Source organism: Dipodomys spectabilis, unplaced genomic scaffold (genome assembly GCF_019054845.1).
Source record: "Dipodomys spectabilis isolate Male_0828 unplaced genomic scaffold, ASM1905484v1 ptg000178l, whole genome shotgun sequence".
Lineage (NCBI taxonomy): Eukaryota > Metazoa > Chordata > Mammalia > Rodentia > Heteromyidae > Dipodomys > Dipodomys spectabilis.
In genome coordinates, this window is record NW_024870855.1 from 12,292,948 (window position 1) to 12,317,885 (window position 24,938).

General features: G+C 38.1%; 1 protein-coding gene across 5 annotated transcripts in view; it reads right to left on the reverse strand.

Annotated features, from left to right (window-relative positions):
• Positions 1–24,938, reverse strand: part of Bbs9 (Bardet-Biedl syndrome 9) — a 319,067-nt gene that overhangs the window by 183,383 nt on the left and 110,746 nt on the right. For all 5 annotated transcript variants that reach the window (XM_042695124.1, XM_042695122.1, XM_042695125.1 and 2 more), the window contains exons 11-16: positions 21,512–21,588; positions 19,006–19,059; positions 14,128–14,230; positions 12,705–12,809; positions 3,845–3,985; positions 983–1,078 (exon numbers count right to left, since the gene is read on the reverse strand). In XM_042695124.1, the coding sequence (XP_042551058.1) occupies positions 983–1,078; positions 3,845–3,985; positions 12,705–12,809; positions 14,128–14,230; positions 19,006–19,059; positions 21,512–21,588 (576 nt within the window). The remainder of the gene's footprint in view (positions 1–982; positions 1,079–3,844; positions 3,986–12,704; positions 12,810–14,127; positions 14,231–19,005; positions 19,060–21,511; positions 21,589–24,938) is intronic.

The following is a 24,938-nucleotide window of genomic DNA, read 5'->3' on the forward strand; positions in this document are numbered from 1 at the left end:
TGGATTCAGGTTTCTTGACGAGAATTACCACTATGTGCTTTTCACAAAAAGGAAAAAATGGCAAACACAAGTTGGGCTCATATTTCTTCATGTCTTTCTTAGAATGAGCATTCTGATATAGCAGAAGGGAGCCCTAACATCTGCCTCGACCACAGAAAGCTGTATATTCTATTAGACCTATTTGCTCCAACACTAAGCTATCTCCTAGGGATTAATCCGGCACACTGAAGCCAAAACCAACAGAAGACGTAGGGCTGCCCTTCAGGTTTGGCTTTATGTCAGTCATTTGATTCTTATTTCATTATTTAGTCTGTGAACCTACACTGTGGCTCTGTCAATGCTTTGAGAGTTAGGTGCCAGTCAGTAGCTCCACCTATAATCCTAGCTAATTAGGAAGTTGAAATCTGAGAATTCTAGTTTGAAACCAGCCCAGGTAGAAAAATCCATGAGACATGAGATTCTAACCCAATCAAGCAACAAGAGAAAGAGACAAGATAGACAGAAAGACAGACACAGAGAGACAGAGCATACACACAGAGAGAGAAAACAGTTTACATAAATAAAAGAAATACATCAAAATGAATCCATCAGACAACTGACCAAAGCAAAATGGTGACCAAAGCAAAATGGTGCCACATGGCTAGTGTTAGCAATACTGAATTACGCACTTAAGAATCTTGTAAGGTGACAAAGCTCATACTAACTGTATTACCAAACAATATATTTTTAAATAGAGCATATGAATAGGATGAAAACTGTACTCATGACAAGTCACCAGGACCAGACCCATGTGGAATCTTCTCATTCTTCTAAGGTATTTTTGTTACTTATCCAGTTGTATTTGCTTGTTTCTGAGTTTGCCACATCAGTTAGCAGAAGCTTTTATGATCTAAGCTACAGAACAACAGGTACAATTTCATAACAGCACATATGTTCCTATTAACAATTTTTTTCAAAAACAGATTTATCTTACTGTACTTACGAGAGGTTTTGGAAGCAAGCAGAGTAACACGGGAGCCTCCTAAGAACCGAAAACCCAGCACATTCACCTGATCATCCTCTGACTGGTTGGCAAAGCCTGCAAAGAAAACAGGAAAAATCACATTGTGTGATCACCAGGTAAAATGAACAATTAGTCCTTAAGACAGGAGGCCTAGTCAAGTATTTTTTGGTCACAAATCATATTTAAGGCTCATATCAAGAACTTTTCTCTCTGGGGCCCACCTTGAACTCGAAATCCTCCCATACAGCTAGGATTATAGGTACAAGCTATTGTTACCTGGATTAAATTTCACATTTCTTTGGTAAGAAATTTTAAATTATTTTAAATGTACCTACAGAGAAAACAATTAGAAAGAGATACAGATTCAAAGTTATTTTATTTCTTCTCTACATAGCTCATTAATTTGTTTTCAGTTAAAAAAATAGTAAAGATTTGTAATAGAGACTTTTTTTTTTTTTTTGTCCATCATGGGGCCTGAACTCTGGGCCTGGGCACTGTCCCTCAGCTCTTCAGCTCAAGGCCAGAGCTCTATCACTTGAGTCACAGCACCACTTCCTGCTTTTTCTGCTTATGTGGTACTGAGGAATCAAACCCATGCAAGGTAAGCATTCTACCACTGAGCCACCTTCCCAGCCCCTGTGATAGCAACTTTTATCTGTGTTCAACATATAAAAGCTGTATACTCACCAAGAGAGAAATGATACTTATTTTAAACAGTTATATGATGAAAGTATTCCAATATGACCACAAATGTAGAAAATTTTTGAATATTTCATATACTCTGAATCTTGGGGAAATGTTTTTAATTTTTTTCCACCAAGTCCTATTTCTAAACCAAGTAAGCAAACAACAAGCATAACACCAATAATGTCAAACCATCTGAGTCCCAAACAGGAAAGTCCCACACTTTCCTTCCTCTAAGCATTTCAATTCATACCTTGCAGGGAAACCTCCCTAGTCAATGTTTACTCAGGCTCCAGATGAGTTTATCTATCTACAAAAAGGATCAACTTCTCAAAAGCCAGGTGCTTAATACTTTGCAGATTTACCAATGACTTGTCATTCAGCACACACTTTTCCACTATGTTTCCAGGGCAGAACAAGCCACCAAGTAACTTATAAACTTAAACAGTATGCTGCAAAGGTAGTGACTATTCCTTTTTTTTTTTCTTTTTTTACAACCCAAACTTGTTATATAAGAAGGTAAGGAAAGAGAAGGACAGGAGGGGAGGGAAAAGGAGGAGAATGGAAAGAAGAAGAGGTGAGGAAGAAAGAAACTAAGCACATAATTACTAGCAATATATGTGCATATTTTCAAATCTAATTCAAGCTCAAAATTTAAATAATCATAAAAGCACTTAATTTTGGAGACTTTTATGTAAGACTTTTTTAAACACTTCAAATTAATAAAAAAATGAATTTAAGGCATGCTAAGTAGTCATTAACAAAAGCTGACTTTACATAAAATCCTAACTCTAGTGAGAAATATTCTCTACATTCTGAGTCCTACCACAGATATGGGGAGGAGGGGAGAATGTATCTCATAGCCAGAAGTGCTGAATTTAAAATTTTTTTAGGGAATGTATCTCATAGCCAGAATGCCGAATTTAATTTTTTTTATCTTCTAATGGCTGAACAGGGAGATGGCAATTTAACATGACCGTTTATGTGGCCAGTGCTTGATGAGTCACCCCTTCCCCAGCTGTCAGATGGGTCCCACTTCCTTTCTTACACATAAGCCCTGAGTATTAGGACTGTACTTGTCTACCATTCCCTTATCCTTTTTTCCTCTTCCTTTCATGATTTCCTCATTAACACATGGTTCAGTTTCCTGATAATCATTTTGTTAAACTGTACAAGTACTGATTTTTGTTTGTTGGTTGGTTGGTTGTAGGCCTGGGTATGGTGCCTGAGTTCTTTTGTTCAAGGCTAGTGCTCTATCACTTGGAGCCACAGCATCACCCTGGGTTTTGAATGGTTAATTGTAGATAAGAGTCTCATAGAACTGTTTTCCTTGGGCTAGTTTCAAAACGTGATCCTCAGATCTCAGCCTCCTTAGTAGCTAAGATTAGAGGTGTGAGCCACTGGTGCCTGGCCAAGTGCTGGTTTTTAATGAAGGACGTGGCTGAGCAATTTAATCCCCAGATTATTTTCTTTAATTTCACCACATCACAAGAAAGTTAGTAGATATAATGCCTTGGAAACTTTGATTACTAAAGCTGTTTTATCTAATGAAAGACTTTGCCTTTCCAAGCCACCCAGGAAGCAAAGTGACTGAAGAAGGTCCTACCTTCCCCATATGAATTGGTAGACGTACGCTGTGGTGCATGTGACCACTGCACAACCAGGGCCATGGGAACTTAACCAGAGCCATGCAACTCTGCTCCTTCCAGCTACTGTGCTCAGCCCCAAGAGCACCTACTTTGGAGGCTACTTTTCCAGAAGCCTAAAACTAGACTTTTGAAGTTACACTACAAAAGTCTACAGTGAAGGTAAGATATATTCTTAGAAAAGGGACCCATCTGAAGATCTGTGAAGAAGAGAAATACTACATATTTACATCTTAGGCCAAAAGATTCCAACCTAAAAAAGAAACATTTGATGTTGTCTTTTTGAGTACTAAAGGAAAACAATTATTATAATAATTTTAATCAAGCTTAAAAGGTATACCCCATTACCTTGTTGATATAAGGAATATTCGCCTTTGAACAGGCTAACAAGAGGGAAAGGTCCTTAAGGCACTATAATATCCTAACAGCAATTACATGATAATTATCCACCATTACCTGCTGCAGAAGATTCCATCTGAAATTCCTAACATTTCTGCTTCCAAAGTCCTACCTGGGAAGAGGCTGAGCAGGCTCACTGGAGATTTGTTGGTGTCAATCGTGAGTTTGTGACTTGCAGTTTTTGAAGGTTGATCTGGCAAGCAGACTAATTTCAGAGGAAGTCTAAATTTACATTGGATAACTCGAGGAATGCCTGAAATAAGAGTCAATTGTAGATACATAGTTTGACAAATAGTTTGGCAGAAACCAATTTGTATTTTGAGTAGCAACATACTCAGTTTATCCGCCCACTTTGTTTAGAATAATTGAAATAACTGTGGAGTACTGTTGTGATTTGTATTTCTTTACTGTGCCAAAAAAGGAAGTCTTAAAAGAAGCATGGGTCTTAAGTCAATACATTTGGACACTACAAAAAAAAAGTCCTACTTATTTACCCTCAATTACTGAACCAAGGCTTTAAGATTTCTACAGCTCTAGCTTTAATCCAGAACTCAGCTAAAATGGTGAAGAACAAGAAAATTTTTCGATCCAAAGCATATCTAGATTTTTTTACTTATGGAAGAATCATATTATATTAACAATTTTCAACATAAGAATGAAAGTATAATTTTGCTCTTCAGTTCAACTAAAATACATGCCCATTTCACACATTGTATTAAGAACAGAGCTTTTATATGTAAATTAAGTTTTTCTTTTTTTGGGGGGGAGGGGTGCCCAGTAGTGGGGCCTGAAATCTGGGCCTGGGTGCTATCCCTTAGCTCTTCAGCTCAAGGCTAGGGCTCTACCACTTGAGGCTCAGCACCACTCCCGGCTTTTTTCTTTTTGCTTATGTGGTGCTGAGGAATCGAACCCAGGGCCTCAGGCATGCAAGGCAAGTGCTCTACCACTGAGCCACCTTCCCAGCCCTAAATTAAGTTTTTCTTAAGTCATTTTATTTCATGCAAACTTTAAGTGATATTTTGAAAAGCTTAATCATCTAATTGTCACATATTTTTAATATCCACACATGGATAGTAGGTAACTGGATAACAAAGAAGTTTCCTATCAGAATTTAAATCTTTTTTTGGGGGGGAGGGGGGTCCGGTCGTGGGGCCTGAACTCTGGGGCCTGGGCGCTGTCCCTCAGCTCTTCAGCTCAAGACTAGCGCTCTACCACTTGAGCCACAGTGCCACTTCCGGCTTTTTTCTTTTTGCTTATGTGGTGCTGAGGAATCGAACCCAGGGCCTCAGGCATGCAAGGCAAGCGTTCTACCACTGAGCCAACTTCCCAGCCCTTAAATCTTTTTTTAATTATTCAATATTCCTATGTAGAATGTAACTAAAACCAGTGTAAATTAAGCTCTCTACTTAAAACTAGACAAGATAAAATATATAGAATTCAGTGTCTCAGCATCCTGCCTTGTACCATACAGAAATGGGAAAATCAAAATGCTCTACTTGATGGCTTCTCACATTAATCTTTCATTTCTGTATAGCAGTGAGAGTCAGCAACTTACACATAGTAAAAGCAGAAGTGGCTAAAATCTGGAGACAGAATCCCAACACAGGATCCCTAAGATCAAAAATCCGTGTTGTCCATGACAAATGGTAAACGTGTGGTTCAGCTCCCATTGAAGCAGGAAGCAAACTTCCCAGTCCCGTAATGCACTGAGGCATGGTAGATCATCCGGGCCATGAGCACTGATAGATGAGGCCAATTAAATCCTTTTTCAGAGCATGTGGAGCATATTTGTCATTCTCTTCAACATATTCTACTATCCATCAAATTTCACATAGCTTACTTTTTGCTCATAAACCAGCAGATGTTAAAATCACTTCTGGAACCCTAGCTGTATATTATAGCTAGTGTCTCTTAAGGAAAGTCCTGAGGTATTATTTCCTGACATTCTGGGAGGGTTTAGAGGCAAATGTATTTGTACTTTACAATGATGAAATGTTTTGACTCAAAATATTATGGTAACATGATCTAAGATTCTGCTCAAACCACAACTATCAATTCTAACACACCCAAAAAAATATACCATACTACCTTTCCAGTATTGGGAAATTTCCATCTGTAACACCTATCTCTAAATTATGAAAATGTATCCATTGAATATGCTTCTGCTCCAACAAATAAATTACAGCCAGATTAATAAAACTCAGAAGAAAGAAAGCAAAAACTTGTTCTCATCTCCTTAACACTAGATGAACAGTGTAACAAAAGTAGGCTTCTGTTTTTTACAATTATACCTTCACTAGAGGGAGGCTATCTTCTATATACCTTCAACCAAATTCCAACTGTTAAAAAAAATTGCTACCAACATTCTTCAAAAACTATACCATATACTAACTTACAATTTAAAGACCTTAAACACATTTCTGAGCATATATGTTTGAAGACTATTATCCTAAATCCATAAGAACCAAGAGATAAAGAAAATGATGATGCATATACATTTTCAGAAATGGAACAAATGGATCACTAGCACTAATAAGCCTAGGAAAGAAATGCTTTATAACAGAGTTCACAGTTCAGTGAGGTGTGTGACAATGTCACACAGGACAGGGTACATGGTGTACAGCTGCTGAGATGGGCATTAATGACATCACACAGTAGGGCAGGGGCACAGTGTGCAGTTGCTGAGATGGGCATTAATGACAATGTCACACAGTAGGGCAAGGGGCACAATCTGCAGTTGCTGACATCTGCAGAATCGCTGCAAAAGTGCTTTCTGTCCCAGGAATGGCAAGCTTGTTTCACAGAACATTTGGAAAACATTACTTTGAAAGATGATGACACTCATACTTCATAAAGTGATTGTGGCTATTTTTTAAATGATGGCAGCTTGAACCATTTTAGCATTAGGAGGAAAAGAAAATGAAATCCAGAATAAGGAAACCATACCTTTAACAGAAAACTTAGAAAAGCTACTATTTTATGGAACATCCTATCAAATCAAAATCTAAGCATTTTGAAATACAATCTCTAGTGTTGAGACATGGGTCTTCTGAGAGCAAGTTCCTATTGAGATTTACAGTTCCTTGAGAAACTTGAAGTGAAATTGGGTTTTAATTACTCTTCAGGCTATAACTATATTGAAGAACCTGAAACCAAAGAGCCATAGAGGCATACAGGGGTATATGCAGGTATCTATAAGGAAGAAGTAAATAATCACATGCAAATTAAAGACTTCAAGGTTGCTCACAGAACTTCTGTGTAGTTGAAAGTGCCTAACTGATTCTAACTCTGCTCCCATCAGCCAGAGCTCCTCCTGTGGCTGGAAAAACAGTCTCTATACTTACCTTATCAAATGTTCTCCATTTTCTCTCAGATGAGAAAAAAGAAAACTTTGTTATTTTACTTAGCTACTGACCTAGTCGTTCATGAGACTGACATTGTTCTGCAGCATTTGAGAGTTGCTTTTTTTTTTTTTTTAACCAAATACAGTCACTTTCCCTCAACTTCCCTTCCCCTAGAGCCTACCAGTGGATAGTCACAATGACTGGGGGTTGGGGGGACAATTCATCACAAAATTATTCAACACACATTGAAACCTTTCCTGACAGAATCATTTTTCCAGAAAGTTAATTTTAATTCTACCTGGCATACCCCAAAACCCAGGATTCCTGTCAAGTTCTACTCCAGAAAATGCATCTGCATGGAGTAGAACTTGCCCCGTCTATACATCTATATATGACACATGTACATAATACCTCAGAAAGCTTTCCAGGGCCTGCTAGAGTCATTTCTTATGAAGACAGGGCACTCAGAGCAGTAGCAGGGTCTGGTAGCCAGCACTTCCGTGATCTTTTCCTGTTCTGTCTGGCTACACACTGCGCTTCATCTACAATCCTGTTTTACACTGCTCTGTCATGTAACTTTAATGCAGAAATAATGGAGACAAAGTCTTAGGGGACAACATAAAACCACAGTAGCCTCCCTTTCCTCATGTGAAAGCAGACCTGCTATCCCAGCAGGCCAAACACCCCAGGACGATAAAACACTCGCCTTTGAAACATGAAGCCCTGTGTGGAAGACAGACCTACGTGGCAGCATATCAGGTTCTTGCCCAACATCTCAACTCTGCTCCTTGAAGTTTCACTGGAATTTTAAGTGTATCGAAACCATTACTCCTGAATTGAAACATTAATTTTTCCCTACTATGATTATTTTTCTCGTTGTTTGGGCTGAGTTGACAGAAAGGAAAAAAATGTCTCTCGACAATAACCTTCATTAATCTTTCAAACTTTCTCATCTAAATAATATTGTGGTGTTTACAAAACATAAACCAAAATGTTAACAACTACATATAATCATGAATGTTAAAAAATATTCATTATGACTATCAGACTGTGTTTTGACTACCTAAATTCTAACTTGACAAGTAAATTTTATGTCAAGCTAAGCATTCACCTCTATTCAGACCCTGCCAGGCACTTTTCATGATATATCAGATATCATGAAATGTGCTAAGTATTAGTATTACCAAGCCTATTGGAGTAAGTACTGCAGTCTTATAAGTGCTTTAATTATGGTTAATCATTAATGACCAATATTGATACTTAAAATTTGTCTTGTTAAATCATAGTGCGGTACCATGTATGTATTATAATATGCAAAAAGTGGAGAAAATCATTTAAGATTCTGACACACCACTTTCTTTTTTCCTTATTCTTTCAATTACATTGAGTAAAGCAAAACAGAGTATGCAAGTGGCAATCAATGATTTTCAATAAGTTGTCAATGATATCTTTGATGGTTTCTCACAATTCTGACATACTCATTTAATCAAAAATTCTCCATGGAAAAGTGTACACTGCTCTCTAAGACAGGGTCCATTATTGAGTTATCCTCAAGAAATTGCATACTTAGAAGTTTATGAAGAGTTCATTCACAGCATAAAACTCATTCAACCCATCAAAAATTTTAATTTTGAAACTAGTTCTGTCCTAAACTATTTCTTCACTTACCATCAGGATTTCGATCTATCCAGCAGAAGCAATGGGTAAAGGAGTTGGAGGGAAAGAACAGATGAAATTATCGATGGTAAAATTAAAACATTAGTTTAACATAACTCTGCTAAAATAACATTTAAATTTTCAAGGTCATCACAGATAACCAGCAAAACGATCAGTCAGACCACCAGTCAAACACGTCTCCATATTTGAAGAGTACTACTCAAATAAATGAAATCCAACAATGAGCTCACACTTCCACTCTCAGATGCCAGTGTGAGAGCGTTATTCCGGCCCACATATGGTAAAAAGAAGAAAAGATCTATGTTCTACCAATCCATATGATATGAAAGAAGGTGAGTGAATGAAAACTGAGTGAAATCCAAAAACACACTAGGATTTTCAGCTATGTGCCTAAAAACAATTTTAGTAGATCCCACTATCATAGAGTCATGTTCATTTGGGGAATTGAGGGCTGATCTTGGTATTCATTACCTTTCTATACTTTTCACATTAGTTTTCAACATAGTTTATATTAGACTATACTAACTGGACAAAGAGGCTTTCTGTGATGCTCTGTTCAAATTCAACCCTTCTGTCATATTTTCTTATTCCTCTTATTCCCCTTTAACAATAATTTATAACCCGTATTCAGTTAATCAATATCTAACCTTCCTATGTTGGAGCACTATTTATAATTTTTTAAGTTCTATTTATTGAAAAGCATAGTAGCACAAAATGGAATATGCAGCCATGAGCTAATACATTGATTTTACAACTTCTCATTTTAAAATACTATATATTATTTGTACAGAGGGGTTTATATACATATATATACATTATATATACTACATATAGTATATATCCATCCATTGTGTATATATATATATATATATATATATATGCCTTATACACGTGTATAAGGTATTTTGATTAAATTCAGCCTATTACTCTTTCTTTTGCCCCCCTCCCAACCCTTTTAGAACATCTGTTAACAAGTTTCATGTCATTTGCACACATGCATATAAAGTCACTGATCATATGTACTTCCCCATTACCCTCTCCTTTCGCCATCTTCCAAATGTTCTCCCTTCAATAAACAGTCTCTGTTTTACACTCCTGCACTTTTATTTGGTCTATATTCTCTATTTGAGGGAGGTCATGCAATACTTGTCTTTCTTTGCCCAGTATATTCACTTAACACAATGATCTTCAGTTTCATCCCTTTTCCTGCAAATATGCATATACTCATATGTGGGGGGAGTGTGTGTGAAAGAGAGAAAAAGAGAGACATTTTCTTTATCAGTTGATGAGCAACCAAGCTGATTCCACAGCTATTGTGAATAGTGCTACTATAAGTGTGAAGGCATCTCATTTGCATGCTCAGTTAACACATTAGTTGAGATATGCATAAGAATAGTATAACAGGACATATGCAGCTCTGTTTTTACTTTCTTAAGGAACTTCCTCACTGATTTCCACAGTGACTGAACTCATTTATATTACCACCAACAGTACGTAATGGTGGCTCCTTTCTCCCTTCATCCTTGACAGCATTTTACGGCTTAGTTTCTTTCCTTTTTTTTTTTTTCAGGACCTAGGTCTTGAATTCTGGGCCTGGGTGCTGTTCCTGAGATTTTGTGCTCAATGTTACCACTCTACCACTTGATCTACAGTTCTCTTCTGGCTTTTTTGTAGTTTTAATGGAGATAAATGTCTCATGGACTTTCTTGCCCAGGCTGGCTTTAACATGATCCTCAGATCTCAGCCTCCTGAGTAGCTAGGATTCAAGGCTTGAACTACCAGCATCTAGCATTGCTTGGTTTCTTTTTTTTTTGGAAGGGACCGGTCGTGGATCCTGAACTCTGGGCCTGGGCACTGTCCCTCAACTCTTTAGCTCAAGGCTAGCGCTCTACCACTTGAGCCACAGTGCCACTTCTAGCTTTTCTTTTTGTTTATGTGGTACTGAGGAATCGAACCCAGGACCTCATGCATGCAAGGCAAGCGCTCTACCACTGAGCCACCTTCCCAGCCCGCACTGCTTAGTTTCTTGATGATGGTTATTCTGACCAGGATGAAACAGAATCTATCATTTTAATTTACATTTACTTTATGGCTACAGATGTTGGACATATCTTCATGTATTAGCCATTTGTATTTCTTCTTTGGAGAAGTATCTGTTCAATTTATTTGCTAATTTTTTTTTTTGTGTGTGAAAATACTGTACAGAGCGGTTACAATTACATGGGCAAGATAATGAGTACATTTTTTTTTCTTTTTTTGGGTCCAGTTGTGGGGCCTGAACTCTGGGCCTGGGCGCTGTCCCTTAGCTCTTCAGCTCAAGGCTAGCGCTCTACCACTTGAGCCACAGCGCCACTTCCAGCTTTTTTCTTTTTGCTTATGTGGTGCTGAGAAATCGAACCCAGGGCCTCAGGCATGCAAGGCAAGCACTCTACCACTGAGCCACCTTCCCAGCCCATGAGTACATTTCTTATCAAGCATTGTAGCCTCCTCCTTTGTTTCCCTTCTCATCCCTTCCCATTCCCCACCTTCCCCCCTCCCCCACCAAAGTTGTAAAGTTCATTTTCGACATAATGACTTGTACATCTCATTGTTGCAATGAGTCCACCTGTATCCCTATTTAAACGATTTGTTTTTCCCCTTCCCCTCCACAAATTATACCGACATCAAATACAGTAAAAGCAGGGGTTATACTGTGGGGGAGGGACATATAAAGCAGCAACAAAGAAATCATCTTATAAATGTGTTAGAAACAATCGCATGAAAGAAAAAAAAACATTTGAATACATATCTTCGGGTTCATTTCCGTAACATCAACTTATCTGACCTTTTCTGCTTGACTCAGACATATACTAGATATTGCAAATAAGGGAAACCATGGGACCTATGTTTCTTTGGGCCTGGCTTATTTCACTTAATATAATTTTTTCCAAGTCTTTCCATTTCCTAACAAATGGGGCAATGTCATTCTTTCTGATGGAGGCATAGAATTCCATTGTGTATATATACCACATTTTCTTTATCCATTCATCTTGCCAATTTGTTAATTGGATTATTGTTCTTTTAGTGATCTATGTGCCTGTTTTGTGCCAGTACAACTATGTTTTGGTTTTTATGGCTTTATTGTATAATTTGAAATGAGCAATCATGATACCTCTAGCATTGCTCTTTTTTGCTCAAGATAGCTTTGGTTATTTGGGGTCTTTTATGTTTCTATATAAATTTTAAATTGATTTAAAATTTCTTTCTTTTTTTTCTTCCTTTCTTTCTTTTTTGTGTTGGTCGTAGGACTTGAACTCTGGGCTTGGGTGCTATCCTTCAGCTCTTCAGCTCAAGGCACTTGAGGCACAGCGGCACTTCTGGTTTTCTAGTGGTTTATTGGAAATAAGAGTCTCACAGAGTTTCCTGCCCAGGCTGGCTTTGAACTGCGATCCTCAGATCTCAGCCTCCTAGGATTACAGGCATGAGCCACCAGCGCCCAGCTCTTTCTTTCTATGAAGAATAACACTGGAATTTTTATGTGGATTGTACTGAATTTGTAAAGTGCTACAAATTAATACTAGAATTAATAGTTTTAACAGGATTTATTCTGTTGATCCATGAACATGGTAGGCTTTTCCATCTTCTATTATCTTCAATTTCTTTCTTCAAAGTTTTAGTTTTTACTTCATTCATCTTTCCTTAGTTAGGCTTACTTGTAAGTATTTAGCTTTTTGGGGTTATTATGAATGGAACTAGAAAAATCTATTCTTTTTTGTATATTGATTTCATACCCTGCTATTTTGCTGACCTAAGATATTTTTGGCTCAAGTATAGGACCTTATCATTTGCAAATACGAATAAGCTGACTTTTTCCTTTCCTGTTTGTATTTCTTTTGTTACCGTCTCTTGCCTTACTGCTCAATTCAAGCCCTATATTCAGTGAGAGTGGAGTATGAATCACTCCATGTTTACCTGTTGGTCTGGTGTAGGAGACAATAGCATTTCCTTCCAATTCTGAAGGTGTGTAACTTCTTCTCAGATATACAGAGAAGGCCACTGTGCTAGTCATCTCTGGTTCTGTAAGAAATGTAAAAGCAGCATAACTTACATGGGGGGACAATATTCGCTAAAGCTCATGAGGCACATACAATATGCCACATGCTGCCACAAGCATTTCTGCATGGAGTAACATAATCTTCACAACAACCTACAAGGAAGGTACCATGTATCACAAAACCAGACTTCAGAGAAAGTAAGGTTACATAGCTAATAACAGGGGTAGTAACTGACTGACAAATGTGGTATCTACCACTCTACTACCTGTTCCTCTTTCCTCAGACAATGAAGCAGAGAAATAGGCTCAGTAGGACAAAAGAAGGTAGGGGCAGAGCAGTAGTTCCTCACATCTTTGATAGCTTGTGAATAACCATGTTGTAGACTGCATGCTTTTCTGTGTAAGCCATTTGTCCTCCAATATGCATTAAAAAGGCATTGGAGAATTTTAATTATAATACAAAGTTGTTCTAAATATGTTTCCGAAAGATAAATTGGAAGTATTGCAAAGAAAAATTAGAAATGGAGAATTCAGTAGTTGAGCATCATCTACAAAGTTACAACACTCAATCATGCATTTGAGAATATTTACTGAGTTCCCACGAGTGTCAGACACCCAGGGAAGGCCTGATATGCAGAGACCCATGAAAGAGACAGAAGCCTTGGCTGAAAAGCTAACCTGCAAAATAAATAGAGAGGCTTGAAAGATAACTAAAACATCCCTTTAACAGGGTTAATGATGCCTTGGGTGTAAGTGGTTGGAATGATAGATACTTATAAAGAAATCTTGCTAAGCATGGCCACTTAGGACATGTCTACTCTTTCAGACATTATTACAGATATTTTATATAGGTTCATTTTCTAATTAAATCCTCAAACAACCTGAAACATGGATATTATTATCCTCTTTTTGCCAATTAAAATAGTTGAGTCTCCAAGTGATTAGTAAAGTACTTTTCCAATTACACATCAAGTGAGTTTAAGAGGCAGGATTCAAATCAGGCCAAACTTCAAAGCCAGTGAGCTTTCTTCTAACATACTGATTCCATAAATAGGTCATTGGCAATACAATAAAGAAAGCTATGCAAATTATAATATTATATAATAATAGGTCCAACTAGTTAAGGAAAGCATTTAGAAATCTGAGATCCTAAACAATTACTGATTAAATATCTATGCTTGATACTTGGAGGGAAAATACAACGAGCAAAACAACACAGTCATTGATTTTAGAAAGGTCTGTCTCACTGTTTAGGTAAGAAACATGCCATGAAATAAGCACTAATAATATTTTTGAAGGCCTCACACCATGAGTGACTTCAAACTAGAATGAAAAGCTTACCCATAAATTCAAAGGTGAACTGATCACAAGTCAATACTAATGGTGGCTGCACATAGACAGACAATTTGGCTTTCTGCAATACCACTCGATTCTGCAATGTAACCTAGGGAAACAGAGTATTCATTAATATAAAATTATGTTTTATCCAAGCAGGCTGTCACAACCACCAAAAAAATCACTAACAAATAATTGGTAAACATGAGAAAATAAGTAGTTACAAAACAAAACATGTAATATAAGTATGAGTACAAACTGGGCAAAGGAGTTGAGCAGATTTTTCTCCAAAGAAAGCTTTTAAAAGATAAACATTATGCATGTACAGAGATGTGTAGTAGTTTTTACCCATTAAGGAAATAAGGACTGAAGCCACAAAGACACACTAAACTGTACATGTTAAGGACTTTAGGTGTGAGTACTGGCGCAGTAGAACTGGAATCTTCACATCCTGTTACTAGGAATGCAGAGCAGTGCAGCCATTGAAGAACAGTTCAGCATAAAGTTTACACTACCTCACAATTCCATCCCAAGGGAAATGAAAACATACACCCATTCAAATACTTGAACAAAGGTGTAGCCACATTTCCATAATAGTGTAAATAATCCAAATATCATCACAATAAGCTGATAAAGAAATTAAGATATCTCTTTGCAATCAAATAATGATTTTGCCAAAGAAAATCCTAAAATGAAGTACTAACACTTGCTATGTGACATAAGTAACCTTTGAAAAAACATTATGCTAAGTGAAAGAACCCAGTCACAAAGAACACTTATGCATAACTCTATAGGAAGGGTAGAGACCAGGCAAATCTACAGAAAAATAAAATAAAGTAGCAGTTGCTTCAAAGTGAGAGGGATGAGGAACAATTAATGGGTATGATGTTTCTTTGAAAGAGAAGCAAACATTCTAAAATTGGATGTGGTATAGATGGACAATTCTGAAAAGACACTATGAACCATCAAAGGGGGTGCACTGTAGAGTATGTGTTACTTATGTCTTAGGAAGGCTGTTCAAAAAGATAACCCTGCCCTCATGGCTACTGAATAACTGCCTCCTGAAATAAAGGGGTTTGTTCTTATTATAGTCATACTGTTGTCAATTATTTATCTTGTCTAGTTTCAATATACTTCTTTTTTTACATGAGCTAATGATTTTCTTATGATTCCCATACTTACGTGGATTTTCATTAGGCTAGATACATATCAAAGTCTTGCATTTTGTTCACAAAAATATATGGCATAACTAATTTGAAAAGTATCAAACAATAGCAAGATTAGTTGTTCCAATTCTAAGGTGATTGGTGACACTAAAAAAACTCCCCTGGTGCTGAAAAAATTGATAGCTAGGCTGTATGGAGCAAGAGCTGGCCTGGAACAGAATGTAAGTGTACGTACAGAAAGCCAGGACTTTCTCCCTCCTCTGACAATGTCAGGAAAAATTATCAGCCTCAAGGATCTTTACTGGGCTGCAGAGTTAAGAGCTTTATTTTCAGGCTATCAGAGAGAAGCATAAAGACCTGGTCTCCACTGGCCAAGTTATCTCTTTGGATTTGGTCTTCTAAAAGTTCTGCTTGGTTGTATAGACTCCATTAGATGACTTCATCACATATGGCTGCTGTGGTAAACGGGACCAACTGAGTCAGAACCTCCAGGGCAGACACAATACTGGTACTTATATAACTCCCAGGGGACTCTTACACACAACCAAGAATCACTGGGTGATTATCCCTCGCTCTCTTATGTGCTATGAAGTGGTTCTGCCTTCTTACCAGGTTACACATATCATTATTAACTAATGAAGTGCAAATACATTCTTATTGCTTAAAAATGATAGTTTTTAAGTAAAGGGTATGCATCACTTATGCCTTAATAATATATAAATACAGTTAAGAGTCAGAAAATGTCTTGTATTAACTTTAAGGCATGCATTGTATAAACATATGTAGATACATACAAGCATATAAACAAATCTAAAATAAAAATTTTGACCTGTAAAAGTTTTAAAAGAGAATTACTGATGCAAACAAATATAATAACCACAGCAAATGAACAACGGATTCTTGCTTGCACTTTGTAAACTCTGTTAGAACATGAAATAATTGGTACAAAACAAATAAAACTTCCTCAAGGATGTCTGAGTCCAGTAAACAACCTAGCACCTCTTTAGTAGAATCTTAATGGTAGCTATGACAGGAAGAAATGATGTGTGACATGGATTACCATTTCTCAAACAGCTAGTTAGTCTGGTAAGCAAACAGAACCGATGTAAGTATGTTTCTATTAACAATAACAGTATTGGTATGCATACATACTTTTATATAAAATTAATAACAGTCATAACACATTTTTATATTCATGAACCAGGAAAGTAATTCAGTTATGTGCAATATATCATGTAAGTACTGTCACGTGCATTGGACAAAGGAGACACCTGGCTCACAGGGCTAAGTGAGGTGCCCAAGGTCACTGTAACATTGGTGGAAAAGGAACAATTCAACCTCTGTTTGCCAGACTCTAAGTTCAGGCCTTTCACCAGCAATATTTGAATCACAAAGTAACTTTACAGATGAGAAAGGAGTCCCATGTTACAACCTGAAAATAGAGGTTCAGAGAAGCCCCCCAAAAACCAAAACAACAAGCAAAAAACAAAACAAAACAAAACAAAAAACCATGACCATTGAGCCAATAATGCTGGAAAGCTAGACATGGAGACCAGGAACGTCTGTTAAGTTTACTTTACTTATGGGAAAATGAAACTCCTTCCAGTGGCAATGCGTGGTTTGTAAAGGACAGACATTCTGACTCTGCCGGGCATAATGGTGTCTACTTTGACACAAATCACACAGCTCTGCATTGTTACCAGGAGGCTGTGCATTAGATTCAGATGCATAATCATGATAGCTCCATACACAGATTTATCAAACCCTAACAATCAGCAAAACACAAATCAAAGAGATGGGACCAAAATAACTACAGTAACAAAGAATGGCTGTGTGGGAGCCAAAAGGAGAGTTACAGACTTGGCTAAATCATAAACCTTGTATTTTAAGAGGAAAATAATTATAGAATATTAAGGAGAAAATATAAAATGTTAATATAAGAATTTTCCATGCTATTTTCCTCTTCTAACGAAATGAAATCTAATCCTTAGGAAATATAATACCAATTTTTTTTTCATCCTAGATGTCTAAATATGGCTCCAAAGGCCAGGTATGAACCACCTCTCGGCCCTGCTGCCTGGAATGGATGGTCACGCATCAGGCACACATATTCAAGGTAGCCACATCTTCATTCACTTGGAACGGATGGAAAATTTTTCTCAATTAACAGGATTTATTACGATGGAAACTTGCATGGTTATGTATCTTGGCTGCCGTTGTTATAAAAGGCTATAAGAGGAGATTTATAGCTGAAATTTGTATAGAAACTGTGAGACAGGGTGAGGAAACCGCCATGTCTGCTATGTAAGACCAACCAAAAACCCTATTGTATTCTCCCTGTGCTTTCACAATGGCTGTAAGAGAACTGGGACCTAGGCATTCTCAAATGCAGTAAATGCACTTCAGTAACAGAGAAAGATTCTCCAGTAGTGTTAGCCATCATTCTAGGTGGCTATATCTACACTGAAGCTGAGATTCAAAACCATCTAGCATGATGAATCTGAGATGCAGTATAGCCAGAGCAACTTGATCTGCTTTAGGCACAAGACTTCTTTTAGCATTTGCATTGTGCTCCTGAATTCTTATGTGCCTGTGTCTTTGCAATGTTATCACACAAGTATAAAACAGGTTTTCCTCACACAAAGGTACAGATCATTCCTGGAACTTCACACTTTTATTCTTGTTTGATTTCTTGCCACTAATGTCTTTCCACACTTAGAAGTATTAATGAGATTGAGCCTTTGATTGAACAGGGGAAGGCAGACTGGGGAAAGACCACCCTTGTTTCCAGTGGCAAGAATCCAAAATAATTAGCTTAGGAAACTGTTGTAAGATGGGCTGCCTTCAACTTTGACCAAAGATCTCCACACTTGGGCCACCCGCTGGTCTAGTGTAAGCGAACACAATTGGTAAAGCCTGGCTCCCTGTTAAGTTGCTCCAAGGACAGCAACTCATAATCTAAGAAAATACAAAGTCTCGTCCAAGTTTGGACTACATGAAACGCCAAAATCCACAACTTGTCTTGGCTCCCAAGGTCTGGGCAGTGATAAATATTTTCAGCTTAATAATGTGCTGACTGATTACCACACTTTAACCTAAATGCCTTAAGAGGGCTCTACATTTGAGTTCTAGTTCTTAAAGTCCACAATGACAGGACTGAAAATCTTAACCAAAACCACATCCTCTACATTCTATTTTTCCAGGACTATCAATTTGTCATTACCCTACTTTGTGGCTTCTTCTTTTTGTATTTTCTTGCTAAAAATACATCCATCTAAAGCTAACATTGTGGCATATAAATGGGAATTCTTGTCAAACACACAGTCACAGATGCAAGAATGGTGCTGTAAGCAATCGTCACGTCACAGCTGACTATGACCATGTTACAGTAAACCATGCTACAGTAAACAGGCTAGGCTACTATGAATGATGATACCATCCCTATAGCTGACTGAAAAAGACCGAATTCATTTCTAGAAAGAAGAAGAACAGGCCATGTTAGGCACTTAAATGAGAGGAAAGGCATTATCATTATTCACACTATATACATACTGCTCTAAGTGCAATAATCCATTTTATATTTTTCCTTTACTACTCAAGGTCCCAAGGGTGGCCCCTAAAATTTTCCCAAACTGCTTCTGGGAAACAATAGAGACAGACATGAGGAAATATACAGTATTGTTTGCACATAAGTACAGTCTAAAATCTGGTACCATACCTTAACTGTGATAGAAGGGACAAGGTCGGTTCCAAGTTCAACATCAATGGCTTGCTGTAGACACAGAATTGAGAAGAAAAAGTAGGAAAATGGGATTTCAATATTACTCAGCATAAGTGACTACATTAATACAATGTATACTTTCCACCTTCAATTAGGGGACAAAGCAGAAAGAACTTAACTGCCCTAATGATAGACTATAGAATCAGTGCAACCATGTTTACAATCTGAATGTGAACAGTCATGAGGTAATATTCAGAAACCCACTCCTCAAAAAGGAATTGGGCATTTGATCAGACCATTGTATTTCCAAATTTGCTGAAATGTTGGAAGACTCTATTACCTTGTTCTTTATATATGAGAAGAACTTTCCTCTGTATTTCCCAGGAAACCCTATGCCACACTATTACATAAGAGGTTCATTTTATTTGGATTAATAACATTATCTAAGTTATATGGCTAATAATATGTTCAGCAGCATCACATTTAGAAGGTAAATATGGAGTTTTTTATTAGAGTATTTCATAAACAATTTCAATAGGCCTTTTATGAGTATTAGTTTAGGTTACCTGGTCTAGTCTCTTAAAGAATGTGGATATCTACTTATACCTTGGCACAATGACAGTGATACACTGAAAAGGGGAAATGCTTAATATGATAGAATAAGATCAATGGGCAATATACTTTCTAATAATACCCACATTATTGTCTCCCCTGGGTCAATTAAGGTCACACCTCCACATCCAGCTTCCCTCTGTTAAGATGAAGCTTTTCTGCCTAAGTTGGCCTCAAACCTCAGTCTTCCCTGTCTCAGCCTACCAAGTAGCTAGGATTATAGAAATGAACCATGGTCCTCAACAGGAGGTTCATATCCTACTTAAGATTCCATCGAAAATCATATTTTAACTCTGACCCAGCTGCTCAATCAGAAAGATAGAAATAGGAAAGCTTGTTTCCACTACAAAAGACTCCATTCATATAAATTATATTTGTTTTTGAGATGTGTGCTTTTATAAGAGATTCAAAATAAAATATGAATTAAGGCTTTTTTTCTAGTACTGTATCATCTAAAATGCAGGAAATGTTTCAGATTCTGTTACCTGTGGATCTAGAAGAGACACCAATCCCTCCTACAATCCATGTCTACAGACCTAGATATTTCAAGAGTAGTAGTCCTTTCAGAACATGAAGCTATAGTCAGGGAAATGGCTATAAAGAAGACACTATGGCATCATAGCCACATAAATTGTTGGGCAAATGTTTTCCAATAGAACGAATGTGTGATGTCAAGAAATTTCTTATGATGGAAAGAAAATAGTGGCCCAAAGAAATGGAGCTAGGAAGAGACATGAAATTCAGAGAGGCACTAGATCATGCACTGTGATGTCATACTACTGCATTGGGGCCTTTCCCTACCAGGACCCACACTATACCAATCTCATTGAACCTTCAATGAAGTCTTGTGAGGTAAGATATTCATCTAGATTGAACTTATCTCAATACTGTGGTACTGATAAAACTAAAATAAGGCAGATCAGAACAAAACTGAGAACCTTTTCTACTACTTCTCTCTCCCCTCACTATTTTTCTGAATGGAAATCCTGCCTAAGAAGCTCCTTATTGGTACTGAGAGAACAGAAATGTTTTGTCTAAAATTAAGTAACAAAGCCTAAGTCTGAAGTTTTATGGGTTGGCTTTTGTGCCGGTTCTGAGATTTAAGTCTAGGCTTTGTGTTAGCTCAGCTTTCTTGCTCATAGCTGGTGCCTCTATTACTTGAGCCATCCTTACTGCACAGCTTTTTTGCTCATGGATTTTTCTGCCTGGACTAGATTCTAAAACCATGATCCGCCAGGTGCCGGTGGCTCATGCCTGTAATCCTAGCTATTCAGGAGGCTGAGATCTGGGGATCACGGTTCAAAGCCAGCCCAGGCAGGAAACTCCGTGAAACTCTTATCTCCAATAAACCATCAGAAAACTGGAAGTAGCACTGTAGCTCAAGTGGTAGAGCGCTAGCCTTGAGCTGAAAGGCTGAGGGACAGCGCTCAGGCCCAGAGTTCAAGCCCCATGACTGACAAAAAATAAAATTAAATAAATAAAAAATAAATAAAACCAGGAGCTGGGCGCCGGTGGCTCACGCCTGTAATCCTAGCTACTCAGGAGGCTGAGATCTGGGGACCATGGTTCAAAGCCAGCCCAGGCAGGGAAAGTCTGTGAGACTCTTATCTCCAATAAACTGTTCAGAAAACCAGAATTGGCTCTGTGGCTCAAATGGTAGAGCGCTAGCCATGAGCTGAAGAGCTGAGGGTCAGAGCCCAGGCTCAGAGTTCAAGCTCCATGACCGACAAAAAAAAACAAACAAACATGATCCTCAGTCTTAGAGGAGTCTTAGAGGAGACAGGATCACAGGCATGGAACATGAGCTTTCAGGTTCTTCCCTGAAGTTTTTAAGGGATTAGTTTAAATCAATATATTTTTATCTCAATTCAAAATATGTAAATACACCTACAGACACTGAATCAAAGTTAGGAGAAACTGTGACAGAAACTTCCAAATCATCTTCTCTCTCGGTCGTAGGCCAAACACCTATAATTTAAAAATAAAAATAGATATTTAATCATAAAGTAATATAGTATTATAAAGTATATAGTATTATGTAAGTCTACATCATATATATATATACTGTCTCAAACACTTTCAAGTTTAAAAAATAACTCATTGGAGTTAGAAACCTGATACTAATTCTTTCCCACTACAACACTGTAAGAAAAAATTGGCTTCCTCCAAAGATACTAGCTAAGATCTGAGCCACTGAGTGACCAATACTATAACTTTTAATGTCTTTTCCTTAACTATTAGTGAAGGCTCAAATTAGAAGAATCCTTTAGAAGGTAAGTTGTCTGTAGCTATCAACATGAAAATAGAGAGAGAGAGAGATCTGTGGCTTAATAATTCTATTTAATAATTCTACTGTGTCTGTGATTCATATCTATCATGTCAGCTATTCAGGAGATCTGGAGGATTAAAGTTCAAAAAAGACAGCTCAGGAAGAAAAGTTCATCAGACTCCATGTTCAATTAACCAGAAAAAAGCTGTGCTCTACCCAAGTGGTAGAGTACCATCCATGAGCAAGAAAGCTGAGTGAGAGTGCAAGGTCCTGAGATCAAACCCTGCTACCATAAAGAAAAAAAAGGTGGTGGTGGTGGTGGTGGAGCAGGAAGAGTTGAGAAAGAAGAGGAAGAAGAGGAAAAGGAGGAAGAGGAGAAGGAGGAGGAGGAAGAGGAAGAGGAACAGGCCAGGCGTTGGTGGCTCACACCTGTAATCCTAGCTACTCAGGAGGCTGAGATCAGAGGATCACAGTTTGAAGCCACCTAGGCAGAAAAGTTCCCATGAGACTCTTATCTCTAATTAACCAATCAAAAAAAGGAAGTGGAGCTGTGGCTCAAAGTGGGAGAGTGCCAGTCTTGAGTAAAAGAGCTCAGGGATAGCGTCCAAGCCTTGTGTTCAAGTCCCACAAACAACAATACATAAATAGGAACAACAGCACTAGAGCTGGGACAACCAGAGATGAACTTTAGCTCTGCCTGAGTTACTAACACCATATCCACTGCTGTAGTCTGGGTGGGTTCACGGGAGAAGCTGGTCCCCAGTGCAGTGTAAAGAGTGGTGGGAACTCTGAGAGGCCTTTTCCCAGAAACAGATACAGTTTTCATGGAACCTGGCTCATTCTTACAAGTGGTTTGCTATAAAAACAAAAAACAAAAAGGAGACCGGACAATCCCTTCTCTCTGGCTCCCTGTCTTGCCATGTGCCTTCTTCCTCTCACACAGCTTTCTACCACCTGCTGTCAGGTCCTTAACTAAAAGGAAGTAGTACTGGCGCCATGTCCTTTTACCTCCAGAACTGTGAGCTAATTAATCTTTCTTTATTAAATTCTCAACTCCATGCATTCTGTTATAGTGACAGAAAATGGATTAACAGACACATGCTTTTTCTATCATTTTAAATGTTTATATTTCGTAGCAAGATAGTACAAGTGACAAATACTTTATAAATAAGAAAATAATATTTACACAAACATAACTACATGTTTTCCACATCTTTTCAGCAATAAATACACAAGCATCCACACACACATACAAATAACTATCAACCCACACTCATTCCTCTTTCCTCCCAGAGTATGCACAGCCCTATCTCTGTTGAATATAATTTTATCTAAAAGTAAGTATGCAGGCCCAGGATCCAGGGTCTAAAACCATGAACTAGGGTCTTTACCCCAGCAAGGGGACAACGAGGGGAGCTGGGACTAGGGAGGGAGTGCAGGTACATGCTTCTGGGAAAGCTTTTCCCTACTAAGAGACATGGGAGACTCACCCTCTCCTTCCCTGAAAGCCACATCTGTACATAAGAGGCCTGGAGCTGCTGCAGTCAGCCTGTGACCCTAAGCACACTAAGGATGGGTGGCTGAAACTGTGGACAGCACTTGGAGATGTCACTGAATCAAATTTCAGCCAGAGAGGAGTCATCCCTATCTGCCACCAGACCTTCCCAACACTGTTACAAACCCAGAAGGGAGTTTTCTAAAGTTTGCGAGAATACAAAATGTTGCTCATTGCCAATCCAATAACCATTCTTCAATGCTTTACTAAAAGAAGCCCAGTTTTACTCTAAGCAACAGAATGCTCCATGAAACTCCTGGATTTCTCAGCCTGTTTTGCAGTCTGGAATGACAGACATAAGATCTAAGTAGGTGCTGTTCTGGGTATGACTTCGAGGAAGGCTCCTTCTGGTCCTGACTCAACTGCAGATGTGAGGGCTGAAGTTCCAGAAGCCACCCTGGACCAACAGATGATCCTGGGAATGGAAGAAATTCAAATCCCTGGTGACCAAGACACCCCAGGTCTCCCAGCACTGGGCTTCTTTTACAGAAGAAAAAACAAACCAAAGTTGCCCTGTTTGGGCATGGCATTATAATAACCTGAAACACACTGAGCCCAGGTGCTCCTAGGATGCAGCCAGAGCGTGAACTTCACTTAGCCCAGACACAAGTCATGCGGTGCAGACTCTTCCAGGTGCCCAAGCTTCTGCTCCCTCTCCCTTCTGGAGACACAGTGTGGGGCCTGTCTTAAAGCTGCCCCCCATGCTGTCATACCCCAGGAAGAGAACATGGTCAGTTTGCTCAGTTTCATGAGGAAACTCCATCTTGGAAAGATCCTACAAGCAGACAATGTTCACTGCTGCTAACAAGAGTGCCTGGCTAGATTCACACTAATGAGCTGAGTGTGGAATCCATGAGCTATATACAAAATTATGACTATAATTCCATGCTTACAACATACATTCCTCATATAACTCACACGCATAAAACCAGCTTCAAACACATTTTATTACAGCAGATAATATGCACCATGTGTACAACAAAATGTACTCTTTAAATTGGCTTTAAATTGCTGCAACTCTTCCTTTGAAAAGTTTTAAACAGCTTTAAGCACCCACAAGACTATGAACTTTTCTTGCATGTTAAAACCACTCTACTAAAATAAGTGACATTAAAATGAAAAAATGAGGTCATCAAAAAGTCCAAAGTTCTAATTTTTCATAATCTGTGACAAAAAATTGGGCATTTATATAATTGCAGCTATTTTATATTGGTACAAAATACCAAGGCTTCTTCCATATCTAAAAATAAAATGTTTTAAAAGCTTCTCCTGTGGAAGAATTTCTCTTTGCTTCTTCTTTAGGAATGGTAGCACAGAAGGGTTAGGACCTCAAACATTAAAATCTGAGATAATCTCAATAATGAACTGTGCTCAAGTCTGCAGAGACTTCCCTAGGGTAATGAGCACTCATTCCACATATACAGAAGCAAAACAGCCCAAACCTTCTTGCTCAAGGGCATCTATGACCACAAAGAAATCACTTTTAGCTGTGAG